Source organism: Prionailurus bengalensis, chromosome A1, assembly GCF_016509475.1.
Source record: "Prionailurus bengalensis isolate Pbe53 chromosome A1, Fcat_Pben_1.1_paternal_pri, whole genome shotgun sequence".
Lineage (NCBI taxonomy): Eukaryota > Metazoa > Chordata > Mammalia > Carnivora > Felidae > Prionailurus > Prionailurus bengalensis.
In genome coordinates, this window is record NC_057343.1 from 102,051,585 (window position 1) to 102,079,224 (window position 27,640).

At 39.3% G+C, this 27,640-nt stretch overlaps 1 protein-coding gene and 1 long non-coding RNA gene across 5 annotated transcripts in view; one reads left to right on the top strand and one right to left on the bottom strand.

Annotated features, from left to right (window-relative positions):
* The window catches only part of CEP120 (centrosomal protein 120), an 81,105-nt gene that overhangs the window by 35,857 nt on the left and 17,608 nt on the right, over positions 1-27,640 (bottom strand). For all 4 annotated transcript variants that reach the window (XM_043586352.1, XM_043586343.1, XM_043586325.1 and 1 more), the window contains exons 6-17: positions 27,339-27,487; positions 23,402-23,599; positions 20,488-20,715; positions 19,251-19,467; positions 18,036-18,213; positions 14,615-14,764; positions 13,711-13,893; positions 11,631-11,727; positions 11,380-11,532; positions 10,501-10,590; positions 1,732-1,824; positions 403-564 (exon numbers count right to left, since the gene is read on the bottom strand). In XM_043586352.1, coding sequence (XP_043442287.1) covers positions 403-564; positions 1,732-1,824; positions 10,501-10,590; positions 11,380-11,532; positions 11,631-11,727; positions 13,711-13,893; positions 14,615-14,764; positions 18,036-18,213; positions 19,251-19,467; positions 20,488-20,715; positions 23,402-23,599; positions 27,339-27,487 — 1,898 coding nt within the window. The remainder of the gene's footprint in view (positions 1-402; positions 565-1,731; positions 1,825-10,500; positions 10,591-11,379; positions 11,533-11,630; positions 11,728-13,710; positions 13,894-14,614; positions 14,765-18,035; positions 18,214-19,250; positions 19,468-20,487; positions 20,716-23,401; positions 23,600-27,338; positions 27,488-27,640) is intronic.
* LOC122486785 lies at positions 2,893-5,712 on the top strand. Its single transcript, XR_006298225.1, has 2 exons — positions 2,893-4,078; positions 5,124-5,712. It is a non-coding gene; the product is annotated as an uncharacterized LOC122486785 (long non-coding RNA).

Genomic DNA, 27,640 nt, shown 5'->3' on the forward strand with positions numbered 1-27,640 from the left:
GCTTCGCTGACAAGGGGCTGGAGCCAAGGGGATGGGGTGTGGGGTGGGAAGGGCTGAAAGGTGAGAGTAAGGTGAGGAGTGCAGACGATGCACTCACGAACTGGCGTTCTTAACTGCATTTGGTCCAGTGACACATGCACAAGATGTTGGCCAAAAGGCGATTTATCAGAAAGAAAGATGTTGAGTTACCTGAAATATAGTTCAATCTTGTGCGAATAATGACAAGGGAAGGAAAATTATTCCAAGGTAGTCTTTAGCTTTGATTTAGGAAAACAAGAGCCAGCTTAAAGTATATCGGCATCTTGGTGCAATCAACATCATCAATAGTTCAAACCACTGTGAATTTCTCTAACTTTTCAGTGAACTCTTCCTAGAAAACAAATAAACTCTAAGTGATCCCACCTGCTGCTGCAGTCGATGTTTGTCCTCTTCTAGCTGCTTGATCTTTAACCTTTCTAGTTCTACTTGGTGAACACAATCTTCTCTGGCCCTGCGGATGGAGTCCTGAAGTTCTTGCAGGTTCCGGTCACGTTCTGATTTCAGTTCCTTCCTTTCTCTTTGAACCTAAAAACAAGTGCGTCTTTATGAGGCTGGCTTAAAGGCTCAGCTACAGTATGCTGTTCAATATTCTATTATCCTTCTACACAATGTTTACAATATTTCCAATTTTATTTTCATATCCTTTTCCATTGTCCGAGTTCATGTTGAAGCACAATTGAAATTATACATTAAAAAAGTTTTTTTTAATGTATTTATTTACTCTTGAGAGTGCATGAGTGTGTGAATAGGGGAGGGGCAGATAGAGAGGGAAAGAGAGAACCCCAAGTGGGCTCTGTGCTGATAGCACACAGGGCTTCAACCCACATTGCTCATCCATCATCATTTAATTCTAAAATACAAAGTGTATCCAAAACTCCATATATGACTTATATAAATTCAATTGAAAAGGCCCTAATCACTTAAAATTCCTTTTTGAGTAAAACCCACTGTATTACCTAAGCAAATATACCCAAGTTCCTTTTCTTCTTTAGAAATTTCTTCTATTCTGCCTAATCACATAGAAAGTAACAGAGCCTTCATATTGGAAACAAATACATTTAAGGTCAAACATCGAGAAATTCCAGAAAATGTAGGAGGATCAGGTCAGAGTGAAATGCTGAGAAAAATTTTAAGAAACACATATGGTTAGGACAGGAGCATACAAATTTAATGTGGAAGAAATTCTAATAACTTGAAATGATGTATGTAGTAATTGAAATAAATATTTAGGCTAAAATTTATCAAGACCTAACAAAAATGCTAACTAGGCATGGTATTAACAGAAGTTTTCATCCATCCTTGGGCTCTAACCTTTAATCGACAACCAGGTGGGATATTCCCTTGTTACTGAGAATGACATCCGAATTCTAGGCCCCTCAGCCTGTGCTACGTTTTCTCTATGCTCTGGGCAGTGTGACTATCCAGTCCCTCCACATCCTGCGAAGAAGTGTACTTCCGCAGAGTGCAGCAGTCAGCCAAAGCTGGCTGGCCGGCTATTAACCATTTCAAATAACAAACACTTTGCTATGTATTCCTCACATTCTGACATGTCAAAGATGCTTTCCTCTGCTGAACAGCAGTTTTCTCCACCATGCCTACAAGACCATTTCCATGAAATGCTTTTTATCAAATATATTTTATAATAGCATGTACCTCGTGCATGGATTCCAGGAAATAAAGAAATACAGTTACCTCTGACTCTGCAATGATCAGCTGCTGCTCTCGTTTCTCTAAGTCAATTAGGGTTTTTTGAAGTTTTCCTTCTAGGACAGTATATTCAGCCACCTAAAATATAATAAAAGACACATTATCTTTTCCCCAACTTTCAAAACACAAGCAAATCCAACAATGCATACATTATAACTTACTGAAACACAAGTTCTGGGAATAGGAAACTCATGAATTATATCCACCAAGTCAGAGCAGAAATTCCTTCTAGTACTGTAAGTGAGGGCATCCCTCTAGCTTCTGCTTGGGTATCTCTAGTGACGTTCAATTTCCAGAGGAAGGTCATTCTCCCACTGGGCAGTCAGGCTGCTAGTAAAATCTTATGTGTAGTCAAAACCTAGCTCTTTAAAATCTGCCTTCGTCACTACTCCAGTATTCCTCTGACGCCCCCTTCAGCACATACACTCCTTCCCTGCAACGAATCCTGATGCTAGTTTGGCTAGCTGGTCAGTTTCAAGTCAATTCTCCTATGGGTTCAGGTCCGATCCTTTCCTACAGTTCCAGTAACTGAGTTCCTAATTGCTTCTGATGCACCACTCCCTGCTTGGGCCCCAAGCCTAGTACCTTAATCTCCAGGGGCCTCTAGTTCTGCCCTGCTCTTCGGCGGTGAGATTCCCGTTCAGAGAAAAGACGCCTGCCAGTTCAGTCTACACAGGATGGAGGAGTCTTTACGGTTTTCTGTCTTTCATTTCTAACTGATCACTTTTACTGCGACTTCCTGAACCAATTTCTTTGTTCTCACCAACTGGTTCCCAGATTTCAGGTCCATCCTAACATTCTCTTTCCCACAGTTAATAAGATCTTGCTTTAATCCTCCTTCATCTTATTTCTACCCCTTAGACAGAAGGAAAAAAAAAATCTATCTTCACGTATTTGGTCTGGCAATAGCCATCATACATCCTCTCACTTTTTCTTCTCCAAGAGAAACACAAGTTTCAGCTATTACTCACATATTAATTACAATTTCCACATCGTCTAACATCTTGGATCTAATCTACAGTCTAGATTCTAGATTAAGTCTTTTTAAAAAATGTGGTACCCAGATGTGATCTCCCTACTTCATAGGCCAAAGAATGTCCACTGCCCAAGATGAAGACAACGTGTCTATTATGTTAGTCTAAACCTGCACGTGCTATTTGAGGATCCTAATCACAGTTTGCTCCGTCAAGGAAAATCCCCAAGGCTTTTGTTTTTAAACCTGGGATAACTATAACAACATACCTATTGTCCGAAAGATTGTTTCGACTACAGAAGTTGACATTTGTCCTTGTTAGACTTTAGTTCAGTGACTTAGGCCTGGCATGCTAGACAATCATGAGCCATCACCTATTCATTCTGTTCAATCTACCACCCACTTTTAGTTTATCTCAAAAAAATGCTAAGTGTGCCCTACAGCCTTAAAAAGTCTTAGAGAGGTAAGTAAACAGGATGGTGGGTCAGTATTCAACTGTTCTTCCTCTGGCAACCGAAATGCATGGGTTCCCAGAGATCTCTGTCTCAGGAGGTCTCCTCTCCTACTACCTGACCTCAGGGGATGATCTTAACTACCTACCATCACATATCCTAAGCACTTCCAAAACCAGATTGCAAAGTCAAAACCCCCTCCAGAGATTACATCTGTATCTCTGTCTCCAGTATTCCCTATGTATCTCAAACTCAAAAGTGAGTAAAAACCTGAGATCATAATCATTTCAATAACAAATACCTATTGAATACCTAGGAGATGTGGGTAAAACAAAGTCTTGTGAACCTATATTCTGAGGGAAGACAAACTATGAAAATAGAAGTGGATGTTTAACGTAATTCTAAGTAAATACTAGGATGAAAACAAGCAGAACGAGCATATAATTAGCTCCTGGGGGCAGAAGAAGGCCTATTTAAGACAGAATGATCAGAGAAGGCCTCACTCAGATTATTTTGAACAGAGACCAGACAGTGCCTCTAACAAAAGAGTCTTCTATAGATCCTGAGGGGGACTTAGGGAGCATGTCTGAGGAACTACAGAGAGGCCAGGTTGGTGAGAACAGACTATGTGAATAGAAGGCTGACAGAAATGAGGTCACAAAGGAAGCTAGTAGATAGATCACATAAGGCCGTGTAGGACCTGGTAAGAAACAGGAGTTTTATTCTATACGTAAGGAGTAGGAGAGATTTTAAGCAGAAGAGTACGTAATCTGACTTTTAGTTTAAAAGTCTCAACCTTGGTGGATATGGATTTAACAAGCTACCGGGGTCAGGAAAGAGGACAGAATTCTGAGTTAAGAAGTAACTGTAGTCATCTAGGAAAGAGATCAGGAATATTTAAACTAAGGTAAGTAGTGAAGAAGGTGGCTGAAAGTGGTTCGTTTCCAGAATCTGTACTCAATACAGAGTCAAGAGAATTTGCTGACAAACTAGATGTGGAACGAAACAGAGTCAAGGGTAACTTGCCTTGTAGCCTAAGGAGCTCAGTAAAAGGTACTGCCATTTATTAAGATGGGGATCAACAGGAACAAATTTATACAGGAGGGAGACAAAGAGCCTGTCTCGAGACATGCTCCCTTTGATTTGCTTAGCAGAGAATCAGTTGGCAGTGTAGTATAGGCAGCCGAACAGCCAAATGTGGAGTCCAGTGAAGAGGTTGGAGATACACACACACACACACAGTGAATCACTGTATTTAACTTGTATATGATGCTAAGAAAGTGGATGAGAATACTTGAAGAAGTGTAAAAACAGAAAAGAGGTTCAGGGACTGGGCTTTGGGGCAAGCCAATAAAGCCAGCAGAGGCTGAGGGGGGAAAAAAAGTTCCGGCATGAAAATTGCCAAGGGGAGACCAGTGAATTCAGTAGAAGAGTAGGAAAGTATAGGAAGGGGAGTCAAGTTGAGGAAATGTTTGAGAAAGGGAAAGATCCAATCAGGTGAGGATAAGGGAGGGTTGGCTGAGAACCACTCTGAGAAGAGAAGGAATTGATTACGGAAAGCAGTAGGATGCGAGGGTAGCACTGAATATCCCTTAAGGCTTGAGACCTTAAACCTCCGTAACTCCATTTCTCTAGCTCCTGTTCGTCTTTCCTCCTTCATCTTATCATGGCTATTCCTGTTCAGCCTTTATTTTCTTTTACAACTCATTATTGCTTCCCTGGCCTTCCTGACTTTGGATCCATACTCCTCTATTCTGCAACAACTGTTCTAAAATGAAGATCTCACTTCCTTGTTCTCTTACATAAAAATCTTCATTTAAAAAATAAGTTTATCAAATATCTACCTTTCCCAAGCAGGTTTTATCATCTGAACCATAGAACATAAAAAATGATCTAACTGATTATTTTCTCCATCTTCTCTTTAATGGCACACAAATCTACCATTGCTGAAGCACAAGAGGAAGTGAATCCACCAGGAACAGTGCCCGCTGGCAGGCATTATGGCTTAATTCTCCCAGGAAACCCTGGCTGAGAACGTCTACGGGATCAAGTCTAATCTCCTCAAAATGAAACAGAAGATCATTTACATGCCATAGACGTCTCCACCTTATTTCTTGAGACTTCTCTTCCCTTCTTCCTATATCAAGCTACCTACAATTTCCTTAATGCCAAGCCTATTTCCAGCTTCTTTGTTTGGAATTCCCTTGGAGTCTCTGTGGTAGTATCTACTAATCTTTATCAAAGTGGAAGCATGATCTTATCCATGAAACGCTTCCTCCTATTCCCTAATGCAGAACCGAGGTCTTCCTTCTTGGTAGGTATATGATAGTGATCTTCAGCCATCTGATGGGAAGTCATGTAGAAGACAGAACAAACATGATCTCAGCTATATGGAAGGCCACACAGGACCAGAATGTTATAGTCTTAAGTTTGTCAAGTAATGAATTTGTCTTCAACTGTCACTGGGTTTAGCATGTCAATCTGGACAACCAGGTCATTTCCAGGACACTGGTTTCTGAAAATACAGATTTGGTACAGTTACAAATATTTCACTTGACCCCAAAGGCCCCAAATGAGCTGGTGGACTATTAATTGCTTCAAGGTTAACTAAAGCTTCATCTCTTTGGGAAAAAAGTTTATGTGTAACACCAGAGGATGCATTATTTTATGAAAAGAAAATATTCCACAAAAATAATCTGCTCTTTCACATTTAAAATAATCCTTCCACAATGGTTCCAAAAGATGACCAAAAAACACTGATAGATTAATAACCGTCCCCCACCATGATACAAATCATTAGGTACACATAAGCTTAAAATATTAACTTATCATGAAATACTAATATACGTGAGTCTAACTAGATGCAATTTTATTTACTATATATATCCCTTCACTACTGCTTCCTGAATTGGTGGGCTGTTAACTAGTTAGCACCTTGTCAGGCAGGAGAAACCTCATAGTAAGTAGATGAGCTCCATTTTACTATTAACTCCTTTTGTGCTGAAGAGCAGAAGTAAATTTAGATGGTTGCATGCTGTTCCACCAATATTACGAGACTCCTTCAGGTAAGTTTTCCAAGTACTGAAGAAGTTATACGTTGTTTTAAAACAATCAGGTAAATAAAGTGAAAATAAATCAACAGAAAAGGCGTATACACTATAGATGTAGTAATCACACAGGGGGATTCTCAGAGAATTTAGCTTGAAAAGATTTCATCCTATTCAGGCAAACACTGCTTTTTTTTCTCCCCAATTAATCAACTTTACAGTGGCTTATGAAGTTTTAGGAAATGGGTCACATCCTATCTGGCCATATTCTTACACGACAGGGCACACATTGTGCTGGAGGAGTTGTTACTCTCAAATGTATTTAGGTTGGAAAAAAACCAGCAATCCTATCAAGTTTTTGACAAGACTAATTCAAATAGCCACTTACTAGACAGACCTCATATTCCTTTTTCTTTTTTTTTTTTTTTTTTTTAGTATTTATTTAGTTTGGGAGAGTGAGCATGTGAGCAGGGAAGGGACAGAGAGAGAGGGTGAAAGAGAATCCTAGGCAGGCTCTACACTCTCAGCACAGACCCCATTGTGGGGCTCGAACTCATCAACTGTGAGATCATGATCTGAGCCAAAATCAAGTTAGATACTTAACTGACAGAGCCACCCAGGTACCCTTTGTATTTCATTTTCTAAGCAGAGTTATTATAAACTAGTCAAGAAATAGACAATTCAAGCTGAAATGGTGGGAGAAATTGTATATGATGGTAACCGACAAGGTGATTATCAAAATGACAACCAAGCAAAAATTACTCTGAGTTTTTTTTTTTCAACCATTATACAGACACTGTTTTGTTTTCTTTTTGCAATAGAAAGATCAATTATGGCACAAGTTGGATCTGTCAAAATATTAACTCAGAAAGTTTTTCTGATTTGGCTTTTGCAAAACTTAACACAGGAAAACTCTTCAAAAGCATTTAAAAAAAATGGTTCCACAATAAACTCTGCTTACCTTAAAAGCTAAATGAAAAATTCTAAAAAGTTAAATATTTGATAGCTCACTCAGATTCAATGAATAAAGGATATCTGAGAACTGTAAATCCAACTTAATATAAAAGACACATTTAAGGAAAACTAGTATATTGCTTAAATATGTGTGAGGGCCTCTAGTTTTTAAAGTTTGGTTATTAGAACACTTCTTAAGAATGGATGGTTTGGAGTACTGTTAACTTTTTCTTTTTTTAGATTTTTTTTTTTTAACCCACTGGTTTTTCAAATTTTTAATGGTTGTGAATTAAGGGCGATAAAATTGAAACAGTTATTTGAAAGTCCAAGGCCTTGGGGACTTCTGCTTGGTCTACTCGTTAAAGACTACCTGCCCTCCTCTACAAACACAAATGGAACGACATACACGAAACATCTGTGTTTATACATTGGAGAATGGGCAGCACAGGACCATCACCACTGACAGAGCAGAGATGAATGAGTCCAGCCCTACAATAACTCTAGCATTTTCCAGACTAAGGCTCAGAGAAGGGGACACCCAGCAGAGCCTCTCAATCTTGCTGAGTTGAGGCAGCAGAGAGGAGACTAAAGAGGCCCTGTGAGGCTAGGTAAAGTACCACTGGAAAGTTCGAAGATAAGCATTCCCAGAGCTCAGTCAGGAATGAGAATAGTGGGCATTCCTCCTGGTCTGAGGGGAGAGATTACCATATGCTAGGCATCTTACCATACAGCCCACGGCTACAGGCTCTTCTCAGTTTGCCCTAGCAGAACTCAAAAGGATCAAACTCAACCCAAATAACCTCACACACCAAGATCCAGAAATCAACAATGTAAACTTCACAATTTCTGGCATCTAAGAAAAAATTACCAGTCATTCAAAGTAATATAAAAGTGTCCCCCATAACCAGATGAAAAAAACAAATGAGACCTCAAAATGACACGCATGTTGTAACTAGTAGATAATGTATTGTAAATATATTCCAGATACTCAAGAAGGTAAAGGAAAACATGAACATGAGGAAAAGTGCTTAAAAAAAAAGGAAAAGGCCTAAGTGAACCTTATAGAGATGAAAAATACAGTATATGAAAGGAAACATTGTGCTGAATTGGATTTGTGGCAGATCAGACCCTTCAGAAGAACCAATGGTCAACCGGAAGTCACAGCAATAAAATATATCCAAGATGAAGCAGTGAGAGGAAAAAAAAGACTTAAAAAATAATTCAATTCTCTCTGAGACAATATGAAGTAGTACAATACATGCACGCTGGACTCTAATCAGGAGAGGAGAAAGAGACACAGGAAAAAATTTTCAGCAATAAAAACCCAAAATGTTCCAAGCTTGATAAAACCCTATAACCAAAGCAGCTCCAAGACTCCAAGCAGGGTGCACATAAACACACACACACACACACACACACACACACACACAGAATCACAAGGCCCATCAAATTCCTAATGCTGAAAACTAGGGATCAAGAAAAAAAAATCTTAAACCAAGTGAGAGGAAAAAAGAGACCTTACAGAGATAGAGGGCCAAGATAACAAGGCCAGCAGATTTTTCCATCAAGAACGAAACAAGCCAAAATGCTAATGTAACAACTTTACAGATTGAAACAAAAAGCTGTCAACCCAGAATTCTATACCCAGTGAAAATATATTTACTTCAAAATGAGAGATAAACACTTCTTCAAGCAAAAGCTAACAGCATATATCGCCATCAGACCCATACTACAAGAAATGTTATTTATGTGGTTAATAAAAGAGGCTTTTGCTTCAAAGTTTTCTTTAAAAACTAACTCTTGGGGTGCCTGGGTGGCTAGTCAGTTGGGCGGCTGACTTCAGCTCAGGTCATGATCTCAAGGTCCGTGAGTTCCAGCCCCGCGTCGGGCTCTGTGCTGACAGCTCAGAGCCTGGAGCCTGTTTCAGATTCTGTGTCTCCCTCTCTCTGACCCTCCCCTGTTCATGCTCTGTCTCTCCCTGTCTCAAAAATAAATTAAAAAAAAATAATAAAAATAAAAACTAACTCTTAAAAGCAAAAATATATTTTAGGATAATTTATGGAGAAGCAAAATGTATGATGGTATCAACACAAAGAACACATGCCTGATATACACTGATGTAAACTTATTACACTACACGTGATACGGTATAATAGCATTATTAGCATCAATAATTAATTATAATAATAGTAGTAGTTGTGTGCTAATAATAAGTTAAAACTGAATATTTTAAACCTTAAAGCAACCCTCCCAAAAAGCAATGAAACAGACACTGGTAATAAAGCAATAGTAAAAATAAAATGGGATCATAAGAAAAGTCAATGAATCCAAAAGAAAGCAGGAAAAGACCAAAAAAAAAAAAAAAAAAAAGAAACTAAGAGAAGGCACCTGGGTGGCTCAGTATCTGACTTCAGCTCAGGTCACGATCTTGCGGTTCATGGGTTCAAGCCCCATGTAGGGCTCTGTGATGACAGCTCAGAGCCTGCAGCCTGCTTCAGATTCTGTGTCTCCTTCGCTCTCTGCCCCTCCCCCGCTTGCATTCTGTGTCTGTGTGTGTGTGTGTGTGTGTGTGTGTGTGTGTCTCCCTCTCTCTTTCAAAAATAAACATTAAAAAAATTAAAAAAAAAAAAAAAGAACTAAGAAACGACGGAACAATGGAAAAGCAACAACAAAACAGATTTAAACCCAAGCATAGCAAAAAACAAGTAAAAAAACCCTAAGTGTGCCAATAATTACGTATTAAATGTAACTGGTTGATCAGGGCCCTGAAAATAACTTTCGAAAATATTCTAGTCTGCATCCTGCTCCAGTCTCTTGGTGGAGGGCAGTAAGCCATCCTGCCATTGGTTATCTTCTCCCGTTTGTAGCTATGTCATTAACCACTCGTATGAGAGTTTAATTTCAGTATTTGAAAGAAGCGTTATTTTCAGGGTTTTTGTTTTACTCAATAACTTAAGTGTAAATAGGTAAGTACTGAACTTTTGCTTTTTGGAGTAAGATCAGATGGTCTCATTTTTAAAGATGTCATTTATTCCAGGATTAAATTCTTAAAATTACCTTCTAAGTTCTTGATGCTTTTTTATTAGCATCTGATTAGCAACAGATTAAAAGGTGCTATCTTCTTTTTTCATACAGAGGTAGGCTTTTTTCCTAGAGTATTCATTTTTTGAACAAATAATACATATGCAGGGTTCAAAATCAAAAAAGCAGCCAATACCTTAGAGAGAAAGGCCTTCCTCCTACTCCTGACCCATCCATTCAGTTTATCCAAAACAGTATACAATCGTTGTACTTTGTTACTCCACAGATTTCCTATAAAAGTTATTACCTTTTTCTTTACGAGTGATTCTCTTTCTCGGTCTCTTTTCTTCCATTCCTCTGCAAGAGCCTGCATATGAGCCAACTCCTTCTGCTTTAGCTACACAAGGAAGAAAAAGTCACAAAAAAGCACATCAATATTTCAAACACACAAATCGGTCGTTCTCTGTTAAATACTACTGATCACCAGTATGTTTCCTTCAGACCTCCTCTTTTATTCTTAAAACAAACCAAAGAGAATGCCTGAAGCAAGGGATACCCACAAGAGTATAAACTAAAATGGGGCGCCTGAGTGGCTCAGCCGGTTGAGCATCTGACTAGGGCTCAGGTCATGATCTCACAGTTCGTGGGTTTGAGCCCTGTGTGGGGATCTGTGCTGACAGCTCAGAGCCTGGAGCCTGCTTCGGATTCTGTGTCTCCCTCTCTCTGTGGCCCTCCCCTGCTTGTGCGCGCGCGCGCGCGCTCTCTCTCTCAAAAATAAATAAAACATGTAAAAAAAAAACTTTTTTTAACTGAAGTGAAGACCTGTTTTCTCTCTTTATTGTGTAAAGAGAGATGGTTCTAGGCTCCAGGAGGATATGGTAAACGAGGGCCTGAAATTAAAAGAAATGTTCACTTTCTCAAACACCGACTTCGAACCTTCAGTCCTAATTTTGTCCAGAAGTCATAGAGAAGGGGATCCTTCTACATGGCTTCTGCCAAACTATCATTTATCGAGTTATTTTCTTATTCTGTTTTTCTCTCAGAGTAAAGTATTCTTGCTATTAAGAGGGCTAGACAGGGTACCCGTGGAATAGAGAGAAAAAAAAAAGTCTACTATGGAGAAGAAAAATATTCTAAGTAAACCAATAAAAAAAAAAAGGTTTCAAAGTAACATTTAAAAGGTAACCTGATTTTCGAAAATGTCCTCCTGCATCTCTTTCCACATTTCTAGCTCTAGTGCTGCTTTGTATTCTAAGGTTTCTCGAGGCTCTGTCTGGATTTCTGAAGGACAAGGTGCTGGAGGAAGGGAACATGCCTTCTGTTGCCCAGCAGATAAACCCTAAGACATGAATGAAAACATATTGAAACAAACACACTCATACACACAATGCATTCGATCCACTACAGTCACGTTGTTTCACATTCACTGTTACTTACCTGAGATGAATCAGATACAAGAATCTCACGCATTTTTACTAGTCCATAATCTTCTAGAGTTACTGTGTAAGAAAGATCCATTATCCTGTTGTTTGACCTACACATGAAGTCAGAAATACTTTAAAATTTGTGGAAACACTATGATTTTTCCTTTTATTTCCCCAATGTTACAGCACTGAGTAGGTCACATTTCTTGTATCTGACACGCGCACTACTCAAACCTCGAGACCTGCCATATATGCATTTTACCTGATCACGGAACTCTTACATACAGACCTACGTTTACTACAAGAAGACCTACATTAGCTATAGATTATTTGGAGAAATTTAAACTCTTACTGCCCAAAGGTAATTACTGCTAAACTTTCATTTCCTTCCTCTCTTCTGTTTTACGTATGTGCAGATACACATGCAGATACACACTGTCCCTTTTTCTCCATTTACATCTGGAGCATTTTCTCATGTCATCAACCTTCATTCAAAAATGTTTAAGTTTTAATGCCTGTAAAGTATACTAATAAAATTACACAGTAAAATTAAGACAAAAACTAATTTTCCTACTCTTGATTATGTAGATTCTTCTGAATTCTTACTCTACTATTTTCCTGGGATGAAGCACTTGTACATAAATCTTTTACTGGATGTGAGCACTGCCTCAGGGTAATTCCTAAAAATAGGATAATTATATGTTATTTTTATCATAAAGAGCATCTCTCTGTCTCGTACAGCTGCATGTAGCATTTACCAGAACATCAGAGGAAAATACAGTCTTGCCTACAAGAAACGTGGCCTTGTCTAAAATCTATTCCATAAAGCCTTGGTCAAGCAAAAACTTCAATGACTGGAACCCACACAAATAAACTCTTAATAATCATTTTTACATTTTCTTCTAATCTCACAACTTGTAGAAGAAATTAATAAAATACACAAAAGCACTAAGTCTCCTAAAACTTCTCTGTCTACAGAGCAGGGCAACACAAGTTCATATTCATAACCAACAGATTTAAAATAACTAGTAATGATTTAATTATTTTCATTGTGTTCTATTTAATGCGATAAAAGAATGGGATTTTTGGAAGAATTTTCAGTTCACCAGAAGATGTGCTTCTCTAAAACACCTGTTGCCACATCCTCCAAATGAATAAAAGTTTTACTAATTCTTTGCTCTCTGGAAGGAACTATAGATGGAGAAGAGCAAGGGAAGGGATTTAAATACTACTTTTAGATCTCAGCTTTTTACTGAGCCTGATTTCTTTGTACATTCTAATTATGCTTCAAAAACCAAGGCATGTGATGTATAATTTTAAAGTGTATTTAAATTTCTACTGCTAAATTTAAAAAGACGTATTTAAAATAGATGTATTTTGGGGCGCCTAGGGTGGCTCAGTCGGTTAAGCATCTGACTACGGCTCGGGTCACGATCTCACAGTTCGGGAGTTCGAGCCCCACATCAGGCTATGTGCTGACAGCTCAGAGCCTGGAATCTGCTTTGGATTCTGTGTCTCACTCTCTCTCTGCCCCTCCCCCGCTCACTCTGTGTTGTGTGTCTGTCTCTCTCTCTCTCTAATAAACATTTAAAAAAAATTAAAATAAATAAAACAGATGTATTTTGTGTAAGGTAGGTGAACTTCAGTTTTCCATGGTGGCACCAGATTCCAGGGCATAGAAACCATATTCATTTTTTAAAAGTGCCAAACATTTGTAACATTCTCAGAAAATAGATTTGAAGCAAAAGTTAAAATATTTTCAAGTAGAAAAACAGTCATTCCCAAAGCAAAATAATGTAAAAATACATTATAAATCTGACCTGGAATTACTAAACACACAAACAAACAACATAGCGGGAAATTAAAACCGTCAGGCTTCACAGAGAGGAGGGAAACATTTAAGATCCTAGGTGTTAAGAGTCTTAGAGGGTACAGTGGGATCAGAAAGGTAAACCGTGCTAAAAAGCCAATTAGAATACAGCCCCCCGAGGTCAAAGAAGGACCATCACCACCAAGACGACAGGGAAGCGTAAGGCTGTACCCAGCCAATGAGAACAAAAAGCAGGCTACGGCCATTTTGGGAAATCCGTTACCCCTGTGCTGCTATAAAAGGCACACTTTCACTGTACGTCTGACGCCAACACTGTTCACCACTGGAACCTAAAAAGCGAGTTTTTTCTGAAGACAAGACGTTAGAAAGCTGGATCCTGGCGATTCCCAGGAGTAAATCTTTACTCATTTTGTCCTTGTGCCATAATTCAACCAGCAGTGGAATCCTAAGGAAGAGAAAACAAGTGTTCATATCTTATCATTTCTGAACCAAGTGAGTAGTAGATCTTTGAGTTGCCCAAGCACCAAGATGTTTCTGTTACCTGGGTTGGAAAGACTCCATTCCACGGGTAACAAACAGAATATACCATTACAGTTTCTATACCTCTTTCTGTGCAATAAAGAAAACCCACGAAGTGCTATTTTTTACTCTTCCTTCCTCCTTGTAAAATAAGATACACACTTGAATTGAGTAAAAAGATGTCTCAGATCTTTTTCTTCACAAATCCATTTCAGATAGGTGCATTAATAACACCTTCATTTTATACAGATGAGGCAACAGAAAAAGCAACCAATTCACTACAGTCAACTGGTGCATCCGTGATAAAACTAAATAGCTTGTTCCTACTGATCTTCACGTATTATGAAAAACAAGACAGTAGTCTTTCAAATCGTCTTACTCACAGATGGTATTTAACACAGTTCTAACCTCCAAATTCAGACAAATAAGATATGAAAATCTGTGAAGAGTCTCCATAACTTCATAAAACTTCAGAGCAGAAGCACCCACGTCACAGACATTACTAATTACATTACTAATACGTGCGTGTCCAAGTTATCAGATGCATTAACTGCTGTGGATCTAAATCTCTAGAAATTCCTCTTGTCAGTAACAAGATACGCATTTTCAAGCGTGGCTTCGTGTCATACACACCATATTTACGTTACCTTAAGAAGGTATCCTGCAGCTGTTGAGGCATAGTTGCAAAGTCAAATGCACAGTAAGACTGTGGAAGAAAAACTTCCATGTTTTTGCGAACTTCTACAGGAGGATTTGTCATAATAGGAGCTGCACTACCAAAGAATGGATAGGAGTACCTAGAATTTAGAAAAAAAACCAAAAAACAAACAAAAAAAAACCAACCTATGATACAGGTTACAGATGAGACTTCTAATCTGTTTTTTTTTAAAGGATAAAATGGATATAACAAATAGAATTTTTAGAATACGTAAATGGTACCAATACATTGTGGTTCTAATTCTGTCATCAGCTTTAAAATTCTGCAAATATTGTCAGCAATTCTAGAGGAAATGCATTATGTGTATATAGCACTAGTTCCCAAAGCTGCTTTATAAGCAATCTTAAGATGAACTTCAGGGCAAGAAGAAGTCTCGTATTGTGAAGGCTGTAACACCGAAAAAGGAAGAGAGAATCATTCTCATACACTCCCAATGACTCTAAAATTTAGGAATGACAATGACGCAGAACAAAGACCAAGCTGCCCTTTGTCCAGGAGTCCCTTGGGGGCATGGCTCCTGTGTTTTTCATCTCTGTCCTCCCAGCAAAAATAAGCACTTTTTGGCATATAGTAAATGTTCAGGAAATACCTGCTGAATTTAATTTCTAAACTTACTTTATTTATTTAATAATGTCTTGGGGCACCTGGGTGGCTCAGTCGGTTAAGCATCTGGCTGATGATTTCGGCTCAGGTCATGATGTTATCATTTGTGGAAACGAGGCCCACATCGGGCTCTGTGCTGACGGTGTGGACCCTGCTTGGGAGTCTCTCTCTCCCTTACTCTCTGCCCCTCCCCTGCTCATGCTCTGCCTCTCTTGCTTTCAAAATAAATAAACATGAAAAAAAATTTTTTAATCATGTCTCAATTTTTATGGGCTGAAAACCCCTAGTCACCTCCCAGAGGGTGCACCCATGGTAAGATTCTGTCTTTGAGAATCAAGGATGGAAGCGGTGATTCAAGGAGTGACAAGACTCTTTCTTCCTTTCTTCACAGAAACCACACCTGATTAAATGGGAACATGTCTGACTACTGCTGAACTTACTCTGTATTTAAAGCCAAAGAGAAAGACAACTTGAGGCTCACTTCAGTTTCATCTCGTGTCTCGTTATGCATTATGAAAACGGGAATTTAAAGACTAGTAATGAAAACTGCTTTTCCTGCAACGAGAATCCCACGCATTTACTCCATTCCTACATAATGACACATGCAGTGAAATCAGCTCATCTCACAAATCCCATTCCACAGTTGCCAACCAGTTTCACACCAGTGAGAGCATGATGACATAAAATTTATCAAACGGAAAGTTAAATGGCCAGTGTTTTAAAAAATGCCACAAAATGACCAAAAGACAGAACCAACGGCCCTTATCATCAAGTGAATTCCAGGTGGAGTGTTAAGCATATCATAACTGTTTCCTCGGTTTAGAGTATTTTTCCCCTTTTCTTTGCCAAGCAAACGTCTAGCCTTCCTCGTATGTTGACTTATTTCTCAGTCTGTCTTGTTCACTAGGTTGAGCTCTTTGTTTACGTGGCCCATAAACTCCTAATACCTGGCACACTGCTGGCATAATGTGGGCACTTAATGATTAAACACATGGCCCATATGACAAGACGGAACCACAAAAACTAGGATGCATGCCTGCTAAGGGGGCTAGTACAAGGCTTCCCCCTCACAGCTTCTAACTGTAGATCACCTCGATATTTCTATGCTTCTAGCCAACACTATCTCTAGGTACCCTAAGATCACATTCTCTAGTAGCAGCAGAAAAGAGATCTCAGTTAAAAAAGTAGAGGGATAGGGGCGCCTGCATGATTCAGTCGGTTGAGCGTCTGACTCCTGATTTCAGCTCAGGTGATGATCCCAGGGTCATGGGATGGAGCGCCATGTTGGGATCCACGCTGAGCCTGGAACCTGCTTGAAATTCTCTCTCGCTCCCTCTGCACCTCTGCCCTGCTCGTGCTCTCTCTAAATAAATAAAATTAAAATAAATTAAATAAATTAAAAACAGAGGAAGACAAAAAGAGTAGAAATACTAGTAACAATTCTTTTTCTAAAAACAATTTTAAGAGAGGTTTTAGAAACCCTTTGAGAAAAGCTCTGTCTGTTAGAGACAAGCTTTCTCTCCCTCAATTTTCAAATAACATATTAATAATTATTCTCAGCCTCTGAGAAGAGGTAAACAGTACAACTTAAGCTGTGATGGAAACAATGCCATTCTGTGAATTCACAGTCACACCCAGTGCTGGGTCCCTTTGATTTTGTCCATCGTTCACATCCAAGCTGCGAGGATTCTGGATAGAGCTGGAGAGGAATCTAAGACATGAAGGAGTAGATACAAGTATGAGTTAACTTATGCATTTGAAAGGCAGGTATGCCTCAAATACCAGCAGGAAGCAGTGCGTAGCTGTGGACGTTCCTGGAAACGGCAGTCCAAGATGACAGAAAGGTTTTCTCATTTTAGTTGCATCAAGAGCACCAACCTTGTTAGAAAGGCTAGTGCTTGCTCTGAAGAAATTTGTAAGGAACAACTAACCACTCCCAACTAAAACACATTAATATATTACATTTGATATACATTTCAACCAGAAGGTTTATGAAAATGTATTATTGTTAATAATAGGCTATTGAGTAGAGTCATTTAACTGACTGAAATATAGAAGTATTTCAATTCTTTATATGGAACAGGGTAGACACATTCCACGTGCAGCCCATTAAGGATGGTTCTCAGAGTCTCATTTATCAAGTAGTAGAGATACAACTTCCCATTATAATACAGTTTCATAGAAAAACAAGATATTACACTTCCCTGAATTTGCCGTGACACCTTTTCTAGAAACAATGCTTTTTTTTCCCATTTTTTTAACGTTTATTCATTTTTGAGAGACAGAGAGACACAGAGCACAAGAGGGGGAGGGGCAGAGAGAGAGAGGAAGACACAGAATCCGAAGCAGGCTGCAGGCTCCGAGCTGTCGGCACAGAGTCTGATGTGGCACTCGAACCCACGAAGTGTGAGATTGTGACCTGAGCTGAAGTCGTACGCTTAACTAACTGAGCCACCCAGGTGACCTTCTGAAACAACACATTTTAAGAGTCGCTCTCTTTGAATAGAAGCAGTAGTAAATTATCACCAGCACCTACAATTATCACCACCTCTCATACCACCAATGCCACCAACGCACCCTTGTTGAAATTCGAACTCATGAGGACAGAACCTTGCAGGCTTTTTCAGTCCACAGGGTTTAACGAATGTTCTAACTTCTCCGGTGATGTTTCTCCCTCTGAAACTCCCAAGTAGAGAAAAGGCACTGCTCTTCAGAAAAGAATACTTTGAAACAAAATCGTATCACACCTTAACATACAGTTGATTGGAAAACCAGCTTCCAAATCATGGATACTCCTTAAGTCTATTGAGAAGCAAAAATGATGTGATGTCGCTGGCACCGCAATCTTCTGTCCCGAGGCGGTTTCTGAAGCAGTGGCTGTGGTCACTGGCTGGGCCACCGGAAGAGGCAAAGAAGAACCCATGGCTACAATGAACATAAAAATTTAAGAGAAAAAAATCCCACTCGGTAACACTTTCTCTTCCTTTATTTACGTCACTTAAAGATGCCATCTCGTTTCCCTCTAAGCAAGAAATGTGATCATTTGGTTTCATAAACCTCTGAAATGAGGCATAGGAACTTCTTAAAGTGACTTGCCCCCAAATTAGGTAGGCTTTAATTCCCATTTTTAGAACTATGTAAAGAAGGCCCCCCTCTCCACATCGACTGCACACCAGAAAAGTGCTAACATACAACAGCAGCCTGGCAGGCGCCAACTTATTTCCAAGAGGCAGCTAACCTTAACTTCGAGTTCGAGGGGTTGTATGGCAGACTTAATAAAGGCATCATTACATCGCTTCTGAAGACACAGTTCTGGCTACGGAAGGCACACAGGACATAGTCTGACAAAAAGAGAATTCTCCTCCAGTCCCATTGCAGACCAGAGATGGGTAGCGAGTGGCCCAAGTCCTACAGCTACTGAGTGACCGAGGGATCACTTGCACCTTAACTTCCGACTCCTGATCGAACACTGTTCTAATTACTTCCGCTACAAGATCTAACTGCGGGTCCTAGTGCAGTGGGTGGAAAATTGACACAACCAGGTAAAACCATTGTCAGGCTCTCCCTTAACTTTAGCATCAAAAATGGGTATAACAAGTTTATTACAACAGGCAGTTAGTAGCTCTTCTCTCTAAAACTCCAATGGATTCAAGATATTCGAGCGTTGCCTAGTGAAAAATATGTTAGCGAGAACTATTTTCTGTCATTTCTTCTCAGTAAGCTGTGTCTAAAATAAAAGTAATTGAACAATTCTTACCTGTTAGCCAATTCTGTGATGAAGTTACAGACTCAATTTCAATTCAATTCAATTCCATTTAAACTGAATTTTTACATCACCACACATTATTGGCTCTTGAAAGAAAATCAAACTCACAATATACTGACAAACGGCGAAAACGTTCTTCATCATTAAGTAGATGGCTACAAAATGGACGCTTGGAAGATGTGTGAGAACGTCTTACCCTTTGCGTTTGGTTTCATGTCCCTGTCATACTGCAGGCTCTCCACTTCACTTCCGGTTGCATCATCTTGGGTTGGAGGCGACTGGTTTTGAGGTGGAACAGGGGACACGCTTGGTGACTTTGGCCCAGCGAGCGTCTTCTCTTTTACAGGAGTTAAAACTTGCTTCTTTGATTGCTGTGGCTCATGTTCGTTCTGGGTCTTTAATTCAATTAAAGACTAAAAATAATTGTTAAATAAAGTATGATTCGCAAAGCACTTTCCTTCATCATTAAGCAAAAAAAAGTCACTTTTTTTTTTTTTTTTTTTTTTTTGTAATAGCTTCCCTTCCCACTTTAGATATTCCTGGTCTATTTTTCTTCAACATTTGCAAATTTCCATATAGCATCTAGAACCAGAAAAAGGAAGATGGACAGGAAGGAAACAGGATATCCAGAGCTGAGTACCAAAATATATCCTAACTGGTAAGAAGGGATATTTGGTGTAAGAAGTCAGGGACAGGCGTCCCTGGGAAAGGTTATTGTTAGTTACCAAGGCAATAAATACAATGGAGGCCTATGTTAAAACAAAACCAAAATAAAAACAGATCTAGCATGATTTTCTTCCTTTGTTCCACTTCCTTCTTAAAATATATGCATATATATATTTTAACTTATATATATATATACATACATATATATATGTATGTATATATATATTCAAACTCTCACATCAGTTTTTCTGTCATTTGTAATCTACATAAAGATCAGTTCTTCAGAAGAACAGTACACGGAGGCTGATTCTGGGACTATATACAATCAAAAAACATATACATCCAAACAAATACCATCTCTGTTGCCTAAAGAGAGTACGGGGACCAGAATGCACTAATGAACCAAGAACCCTGTCTTTAAGCTAAAGCTGAGTCCACCAAAATGATACCATGAGTGCAGATTCCCAGAAATGAGGTCCATCTCTCCCAGTGACTGACCATGACCTGGGGGGTGGGGGGTGGAGGGGAGATTCCTAGCATAGGAGAAAACGGTACGTGAAGGCCATGTTATCACTTATAAACTACAGCCAGGGCAGCTACAGTACTTTCCAGAAAAGAAACACCTATAATGGAGGCCACTAATTAAGAATAATAAATACTTGCTTACGCTAGGTCACTCTTGAAGTTCAACTTTTATCGGTAGTCACAAGTGACACCGGAGTGACAGCGCAGAACCTGGAGGAGGAGATGGAGGGGTCACTACTTGCCTGGGCATCTATGCCTTCTCTCTGCAGAGCCACAGACACGCCCACAGTGGGGGCCAGCTGCACAGGAATAGGTGCAAGCTTTTGCTTGGCTCGCTTTGGAGGGTCAAGAATAAAAGCACCCTCAACTGTAACGGGGCGCTGGTTGATTTCCGTACTCCCCTTTTTCAGCAGTCCGGTTAAGGGCACTTCTGTACTTCCAAGTGACTGGTCTCCGCAGCAAAGATGGATCTGATGTGAAAGAGAAAATCGGAATAGGGCCTTATGGTCTCTCCTTTCTTCTAAACACATCAACTTTAACCCAAGGTTATAACATGATCCAGAGAAGGGAAGTATAATGCAGGTTATCTTCCTGACCTGCAGCAACTGCGTCAAAGAGTCTTATACTTGATTGTTCAAACTGTTGATAAGGCATAAACTTTCCTAAGAACTCAATAATAAAGCTATTCTTTTTCATTTTTTCTTCCAGTGTTGTATAATCATACGTTATCACCCTTTTCTCCTTCAGGAATTATGGTTACTTTAATATCTTACTGGGTTGTTTTGACACAAGCAAATATATCATGAATACATGAACGTAAATAGAAAACAAATACCTCAAGCAATGTTTCTATTTCGATTTCAAAATTAATCTCAACAGTTGTAAAAAAAAATAATAATAATAATAAGTAAGTTAGTAGCTCCAGCCCTATTTGGAAAGTAAAGAACTTGAAATAATTCTGTTTTATTTGCCCATAAAACATCTTTAGTGTTTCTTTTTCTTTTCTTGCTTTTCAGAGTTCATATATAAAACAGCGTTTAACGCTACAAGGTAAAACAGAGTACCTCTCGGGTGGAGCGTACTGTTTGTCACTGATAGCTAATCAAAACTTCAACATTACCCCCTTTCGAAACTACCCATCACCTACATACTATAGTATCAACTTGTTTACCTTCCTATACTGGCATTCAGATGCACAATAAGCAGTCACAACGCAAAACTATTTTTAGTTCTAATGTCAGCAATGACTTGTAATTTAGTCTCAATGTTATTAGCAGTGATGGTGTTAATGGGCTGGAGAGAAAGGATTTTTACGACTTAAATGTCTAGGAGAATTAAAGTAAGAAAGAAGTCAATACTTTGGTAAAGACTAGTATTTTAGATGTGGAATAAATCTCAAGATGTTTAGAAAGCTAAAATCCAGTCTACGGCCATACCACCCTGAACACGCCTGATCTTGTCTGATCTCGGAAGCTAAGCAGGGTCAGGCCTGGTTAGTACTTGGATGGGAGAAAGGTAACATCCATATGAAAAGATAAAATACAGGAAGAAAGCAGTTCATCATTTTATATAGTATTCAGCTACTTAGAATCCTGAGTTTAGCATGAGCACGTCCAAAATATACCTCTATTACAATTTCTTAAAGGCTCTTCCCACCTCCCACCCAAATTGCAAGCAAAATCTAAAGACTGATCACTTTTAAAAAATGACTACCTAGGGGCGCCTGGGTGGCGCAGTTGGTTAAGCGTCCGACTTCAGCCAGGTCATGATCTCGCGGTCCGTGAGTTCGAGCCCCGCATCAGGCTCTGGGCTGATGGCTCAGAGCCTGGAGCCTGTTTCCGATTCTGTGTCTCCCTCTCTCTGCCCCTCCCCCGTTCATGCTCTGTCTCTCTCTGTCCCAAAATAAATAAATAAATGTTGAAAAAAAAAAAAAAATGACTACCTAATCCTTTATTACACTACCCCATTTCAGTCTGATTAAAATCAATTGTAATAGGGGCGCCTGGGTGGCTTGGTCGGTTGTGCGTCCGACTTCAGCCCAGGTCATGATTTTAGGGTCCGTGAGTTCAAGCCCCGCATCGGGCTCTGTGCTGACAGCTCAGAGCCTGGAGCCTGTTTCAGATTCTGTGTCTCCCTCTCTTTCTGCCCCTCCCCTGTTCATGCTCTGTCTCTCTCTGTCTCAAAAATAAATAAACGTTAAAAAAAAATTTTTTTTTAATTAAAAAAAAAATCAATTGTAATAAAACAAAGAACAGTAAATTCACTGAGTAAGCTTCACTTAAAGAGAGTCAAATAGAACGTTACCTGACAAAATTCCTCGATTCAAGGGTAGGTTTTAGAAAGTTGGGTTATTTCATGCCTTTTTTTTAACGTTCATTCATTTTTGAGAGACAGACACAGAGCATGAGTGGGGGAGGGGCACAGACAGAAAGGGAGACACAGGATCAAAATCAGGCTCCAGGCTCTGAGCTGTGAGCACAGAGCCCAACGTAGGTCTTAAACCCACAAAGCATGAGATTATGACCTGAACCAAAGTCAAATGCTTAGCCAACTAAGCCATCCAAGCACCCCTTTCTTAGCTTTTAATAGCAATTGGGTATATACATTCTGAAATCCAGGGCATGATCTGTGTATGACTACTAAGCCCCCTAATTAATGATGAAATCTTCCCTGAGCCCACAATTTTAGGCTCTCTATACATTTTCTATTACTCAGACTGTCAACTGATACACTTCTTTACCCAGTTATGATGAAAAGAGGTGTATCTCCTAAAATTCTCAAGTAATGGCTATACTAGGGACTTCACAAGCCAGAAGAATTCCTAAAAAATGACAAGATGTGGGAGAAAGATGACCTTCACTACTCAAATAAGAGTCTTGGTACCTCTATGAAGCTTTAAAAAATCATCTCAAGTTGGGGCGCCTGGGTGGCTCAGTCACTTAAGCATCTGACTTTGGCTCAGGTCATGATCTCATGGTCCGTGAGTTCGAGCCCTGCGTCGGGCTCTGTGCTGACAGCTTGCTCAGAGCCTGGAGCCTGCTTCGGATTCTCTGTCTCCCTCTGTCTTTGACCCTCCCCAACTCACACTCTGTCTCTAAAATAAACATTAAAAAAAAAAAAAAATCTCAAGTGAAAAAGAGTTCCTGCGGTACTTACCTGTAGTTTAGACTGAAGTGCCAGGTAAACACGAAGAATTTCTATGCTGCTACGTATTCGAACAGATGCTCTCTCTGGCTCAAAGTTTGGGTTGATCAAATCACTGAAGGGTTCGTTTGTAACATCATTTCCCAGCAAAGAATAGTAAAAGAAAAACTCAGGCTGTCGTTCCGGAAGTTTCATGGTACACGGAATTAACTAAGCATTTAAGGAGGAAAAAAAAGAGTATTCATTTATAAACCACTACACAGGCTTATGAATGTCTGATGAACTCTAAAATTTATGCTAAAATATTGATTTTATTTCAAAGTCTTAAAATCACTCAAAATTTCTTAATCTCTGAAAAATTATGACCTCATGACTAGTTTAACTTTTCAAGGTTTACCTTAGAAAAGCCCAGAGACTAAAATATTTTTTAGAGATATGTTTTGTTTTAAAGTTTACTTTTCATCCAAATGATCCATGAACAAGTACATGTAAGTTCGTTTAGAAGCAAGCGATCACATATTTTAAACTGAGTCTTCTTTACTTCTATATACCTTATTTCATCTTCTTACTCGGCCACTGTCTTCATACATAAGAGGAGGGTTTTAAACAAACTTCAGGCAGGCTATTTAATGTAACACCTTAGTCCACGCCTTTGAGAAAAAAGCTTTCTAGACACTCTGTCAAAATTGGGAAACCTACAAGTTAACAGTTGCAAAAGGATGTTTCCTGTTTCTCAAAACCGGCAGCTTCATGGCCACCTATGGCGGAAACACAGATTCCTGTCCCATAAAATATAAAATATCCAACAGACCCTAAGTGTTCACTAGGATGTTGTTAAAAATAACAAGTGTCGTATTCATCGGTAGAGGATGGCTTAAATATATTTTAGTTATCATACAATATGGCTGCTAAATAATGATAGACTGACATGGAAGTTATCTAAGACATACTCTTAGGCCAAGAGAAGTTACAGGACAGTTTGTATGGTTCATGAAAATAAAAGAATTAACCGTTTAGAATATAGCAGCTCCGTATTCAGTATATAGCAAATATTCAATAAAATTATTTATTTTGTGTAAAATTATTTATTTTGTGTAGATTTATACATAGAGAGGCAGCATTTATACACTGACAGTTGCTAAGAGCAAGTTCTGGATTACGCCCCCAATCCGGGTTCCATCAATGGCTTACTGTGAAGCTCTGGGCAAAGTGCTCTATCCCTCTGTACTTCCATTTCTTTTAGGGTCAATAAAAGGATTACAAGAGAAAAAACATGTTCAAGTGGACACCACCACCACCCAGCAGAGTCAGCTATTATGTGAACAAGAAAATGTCTGAAGAAAAAAAAAAACAGTACCTTGTCACCAGTGATTATTTTTGAGTTCAATTACAAGAGACTTTTTTTTCCCCCTTTGGTTTCTTCCATAATCACCAAGCAATAAAAATTTTAAGAAGTAAAGATGGTCCTTAGATATTTCATAGCGTACTTCATTTTAAGTAATTCCACTAAGAAAAGATTCTTTTAAAAATCCTTTATCATCCTTGTTTGTTTTTTTAACCCTCAACTTTCAGTATCTAAGAAAAGGAGGAATGCACGATTATCACCGCCTGGTCGCTGCCCCAAACTAACTCCTCCATTCTACCACTTGATAGCAGTGGGTTCTAAGTCACTGATGTGCATCTGAAAAGGTATTTGTCGTTGGTTTGTTTGTTGCCAAATGCTTTCTCACACCACCTTTCACTGCCTCGAAGAGAAAAAACTAAATGGCTAATTTATAAAATGCTTGGCTTGGGGCACGTGGGGTGGCTCAATCCAATTCTTGATTTCTTCTCAGGTCATGATCTCATGGCTTATAGGATTGAGCCTCACATCAGGCTCTGCACTGACAGCACAGAGCCACTTGGGATTCTCTCTCCCCTCTCTGCCCCTGCCCTGCTCATGCACTCTCTCAACAAAAATTAACAAAGGTACCAAAAAAAAAAAAAAAAGGCTTGTTTTTAAAAAATGAAAAAAGCAAACAATAAATATTCAACAGTATCAAAAGATGAATACACTACTGGACTTAATTTTTTGTGTTTTTTAATTATTGTAAAATACACAACAGAAAATCTAACACTGTAACCACGAGAACATGCACACCTCAGTAACAGAGTACATTCACAATGTCGTTCATGCGCCCACATTTAGGGTCGCCACACCTAGCTCTGTGAGGCTGTCACCATCCCCAAGACAAATACCATAACTGTTACGCACTCACTCCCCATTTCCCCCTTCCTGCAGCCTCAGGAAACCACCAATGTGCTTTCTAGCTCTATGGATTCACCTATTCTAGATATTTCACATAAATGCTATCACACATTATGTGACCTTGCATGTCTGGCTTCTTTCACTCGGCAGGTTTTCGAGGTTCATCCATGATGCAGCACATGTCAGTACCCCATCCCTTTAGAGTTGGGTAATATCCCATTATACACACAAACACTTGGTTTATCCACTCATCCACTGATGGACATGTGGGTTGTTACCACCTTTTAGATACTGTGAATACTGCTATGAACATTCCTGTACACGTTTTTGTTTGAACACCTGTTCTCAATTCTTTTGATACACACCTAGCAGTGGAACTGCTGGGCTCCATGGTAATTCTGTTTACTGTTTCTGAGGAACCCATTTTGGCTTAATTTTTAGCAGCGAGAGCCAACAGGCAATTATTCTGGTTTTGAGTTTTTTTTTTTAAAAAACTAAACTGAGTAACTAACCTTCCCTCTAACCAGAATGGCATATTTGGAGCAATCCATAGGCAGGGCTTTATGAAGAGAAGAAAAATAGAGAAAGTGATACAGAAAGGCAAAAACACGAATTTAGTGCAACAAAATTATACATACTCCCTGAGAAAAATCTTTACCTGACAGTCTCACAAGTCATATAAATCTGTGGTCACTAACTCATATTTCACTTGTAAATGCAGACTATGTGGGAACTTTGTACTTCTAAGAAAGCTATTAGTATGGTAAAAATTTAAGTCATGAGCCATATTCTCTATTTTTGAAAAGATTAATTTACTTCAGCTGCTATCAACCAAGATAACGTCAAGAAAACTGGGCTAGATCCTGAGAAGGAAAATGAGGTAGCAGCTCATGTTGTGCTAAGCCATTTTGGAGAAGAGGCAATGCTGACGTGGGTCTTGAGTCCCTGCACTTCCTGCTGGGGCACTGACCACCCTCACACAGGCCACTTCCCTGTGTTGCTTATACAGCTGGTAACCTAGAAGGATTAGGTCAAGTGTCTTCCTGGGGAGACCAGGCGACTTACAATCAAAGTGTTCTGTTCCTCAGCTGTGATGGAAACCCACTCTGTACAGCAGCAACCTGGGCCCCTCAATGTCACCCCTTGGGACCTAGGGTAACGAAGACTGCAGGCAACATGCAGATGCTGATGTCTGCTGTGCCGAGAGTAATACAGTCCTTTGTCTCTGACCCAGGAATCTCCTGTCATCCGGCAACGTCCAAGAAATTCTAACTGGCTAATTTGTCAGTTTGTAAATAAGGTAAAATCTAATTCCAGACATGATACCCAGTAAAGTATGACTGGGACCAAGTGTTCCCAACATTAAACATTTCTCCAAAAAATAAATATTTCAATACTTAGAAAGAAAAATCCTTTCAGACCAGTCTTTACAATACCACATGGTACAACGGGAAACAGTGTTTACTGATGGGTTTTCTTCTAAATGTCCAGAGATTTAATTCATTCTCTTACTACTAACATCATACCAATTTATTCTTAAAGCAGAAATATTTTCTGGTATGAATGGAAACATGTTTCTACATTTTTTTAAAGTAAAAAAAACAGTCCACATGCACATCTTTTTAATACCCAAAAGGCAAGTTTTTAAAAAGTCAATGTTTTCCGCTCTTTGTGAATCACTAATCAGAAGGAAAGTCTTACCTGCTCCAGTTGGGTGGCAAATGCTATGGTCACTGACATAATGAAGGAGTCTGTGCAATGCTCGGCTGGTCCGATCTGATGGTAGCCTCCCTCCTCATTCAGCACTGCCACAATGTCCTTGGGGTTGAGGCCAGACAAGCTGGCAGGTACTTTACGGGGAAAAAAACACAATTAAACTATGTCACAGTGTGCCATAAACTACTGTGAAGGTTTTGAAAGCTGGGTACGCTTTGTATCTTGCTTGCAGTTTTCATGGATATAGTATCTCAATAAGGTTTCCTTGGATTTTCTTGTTTTTGACA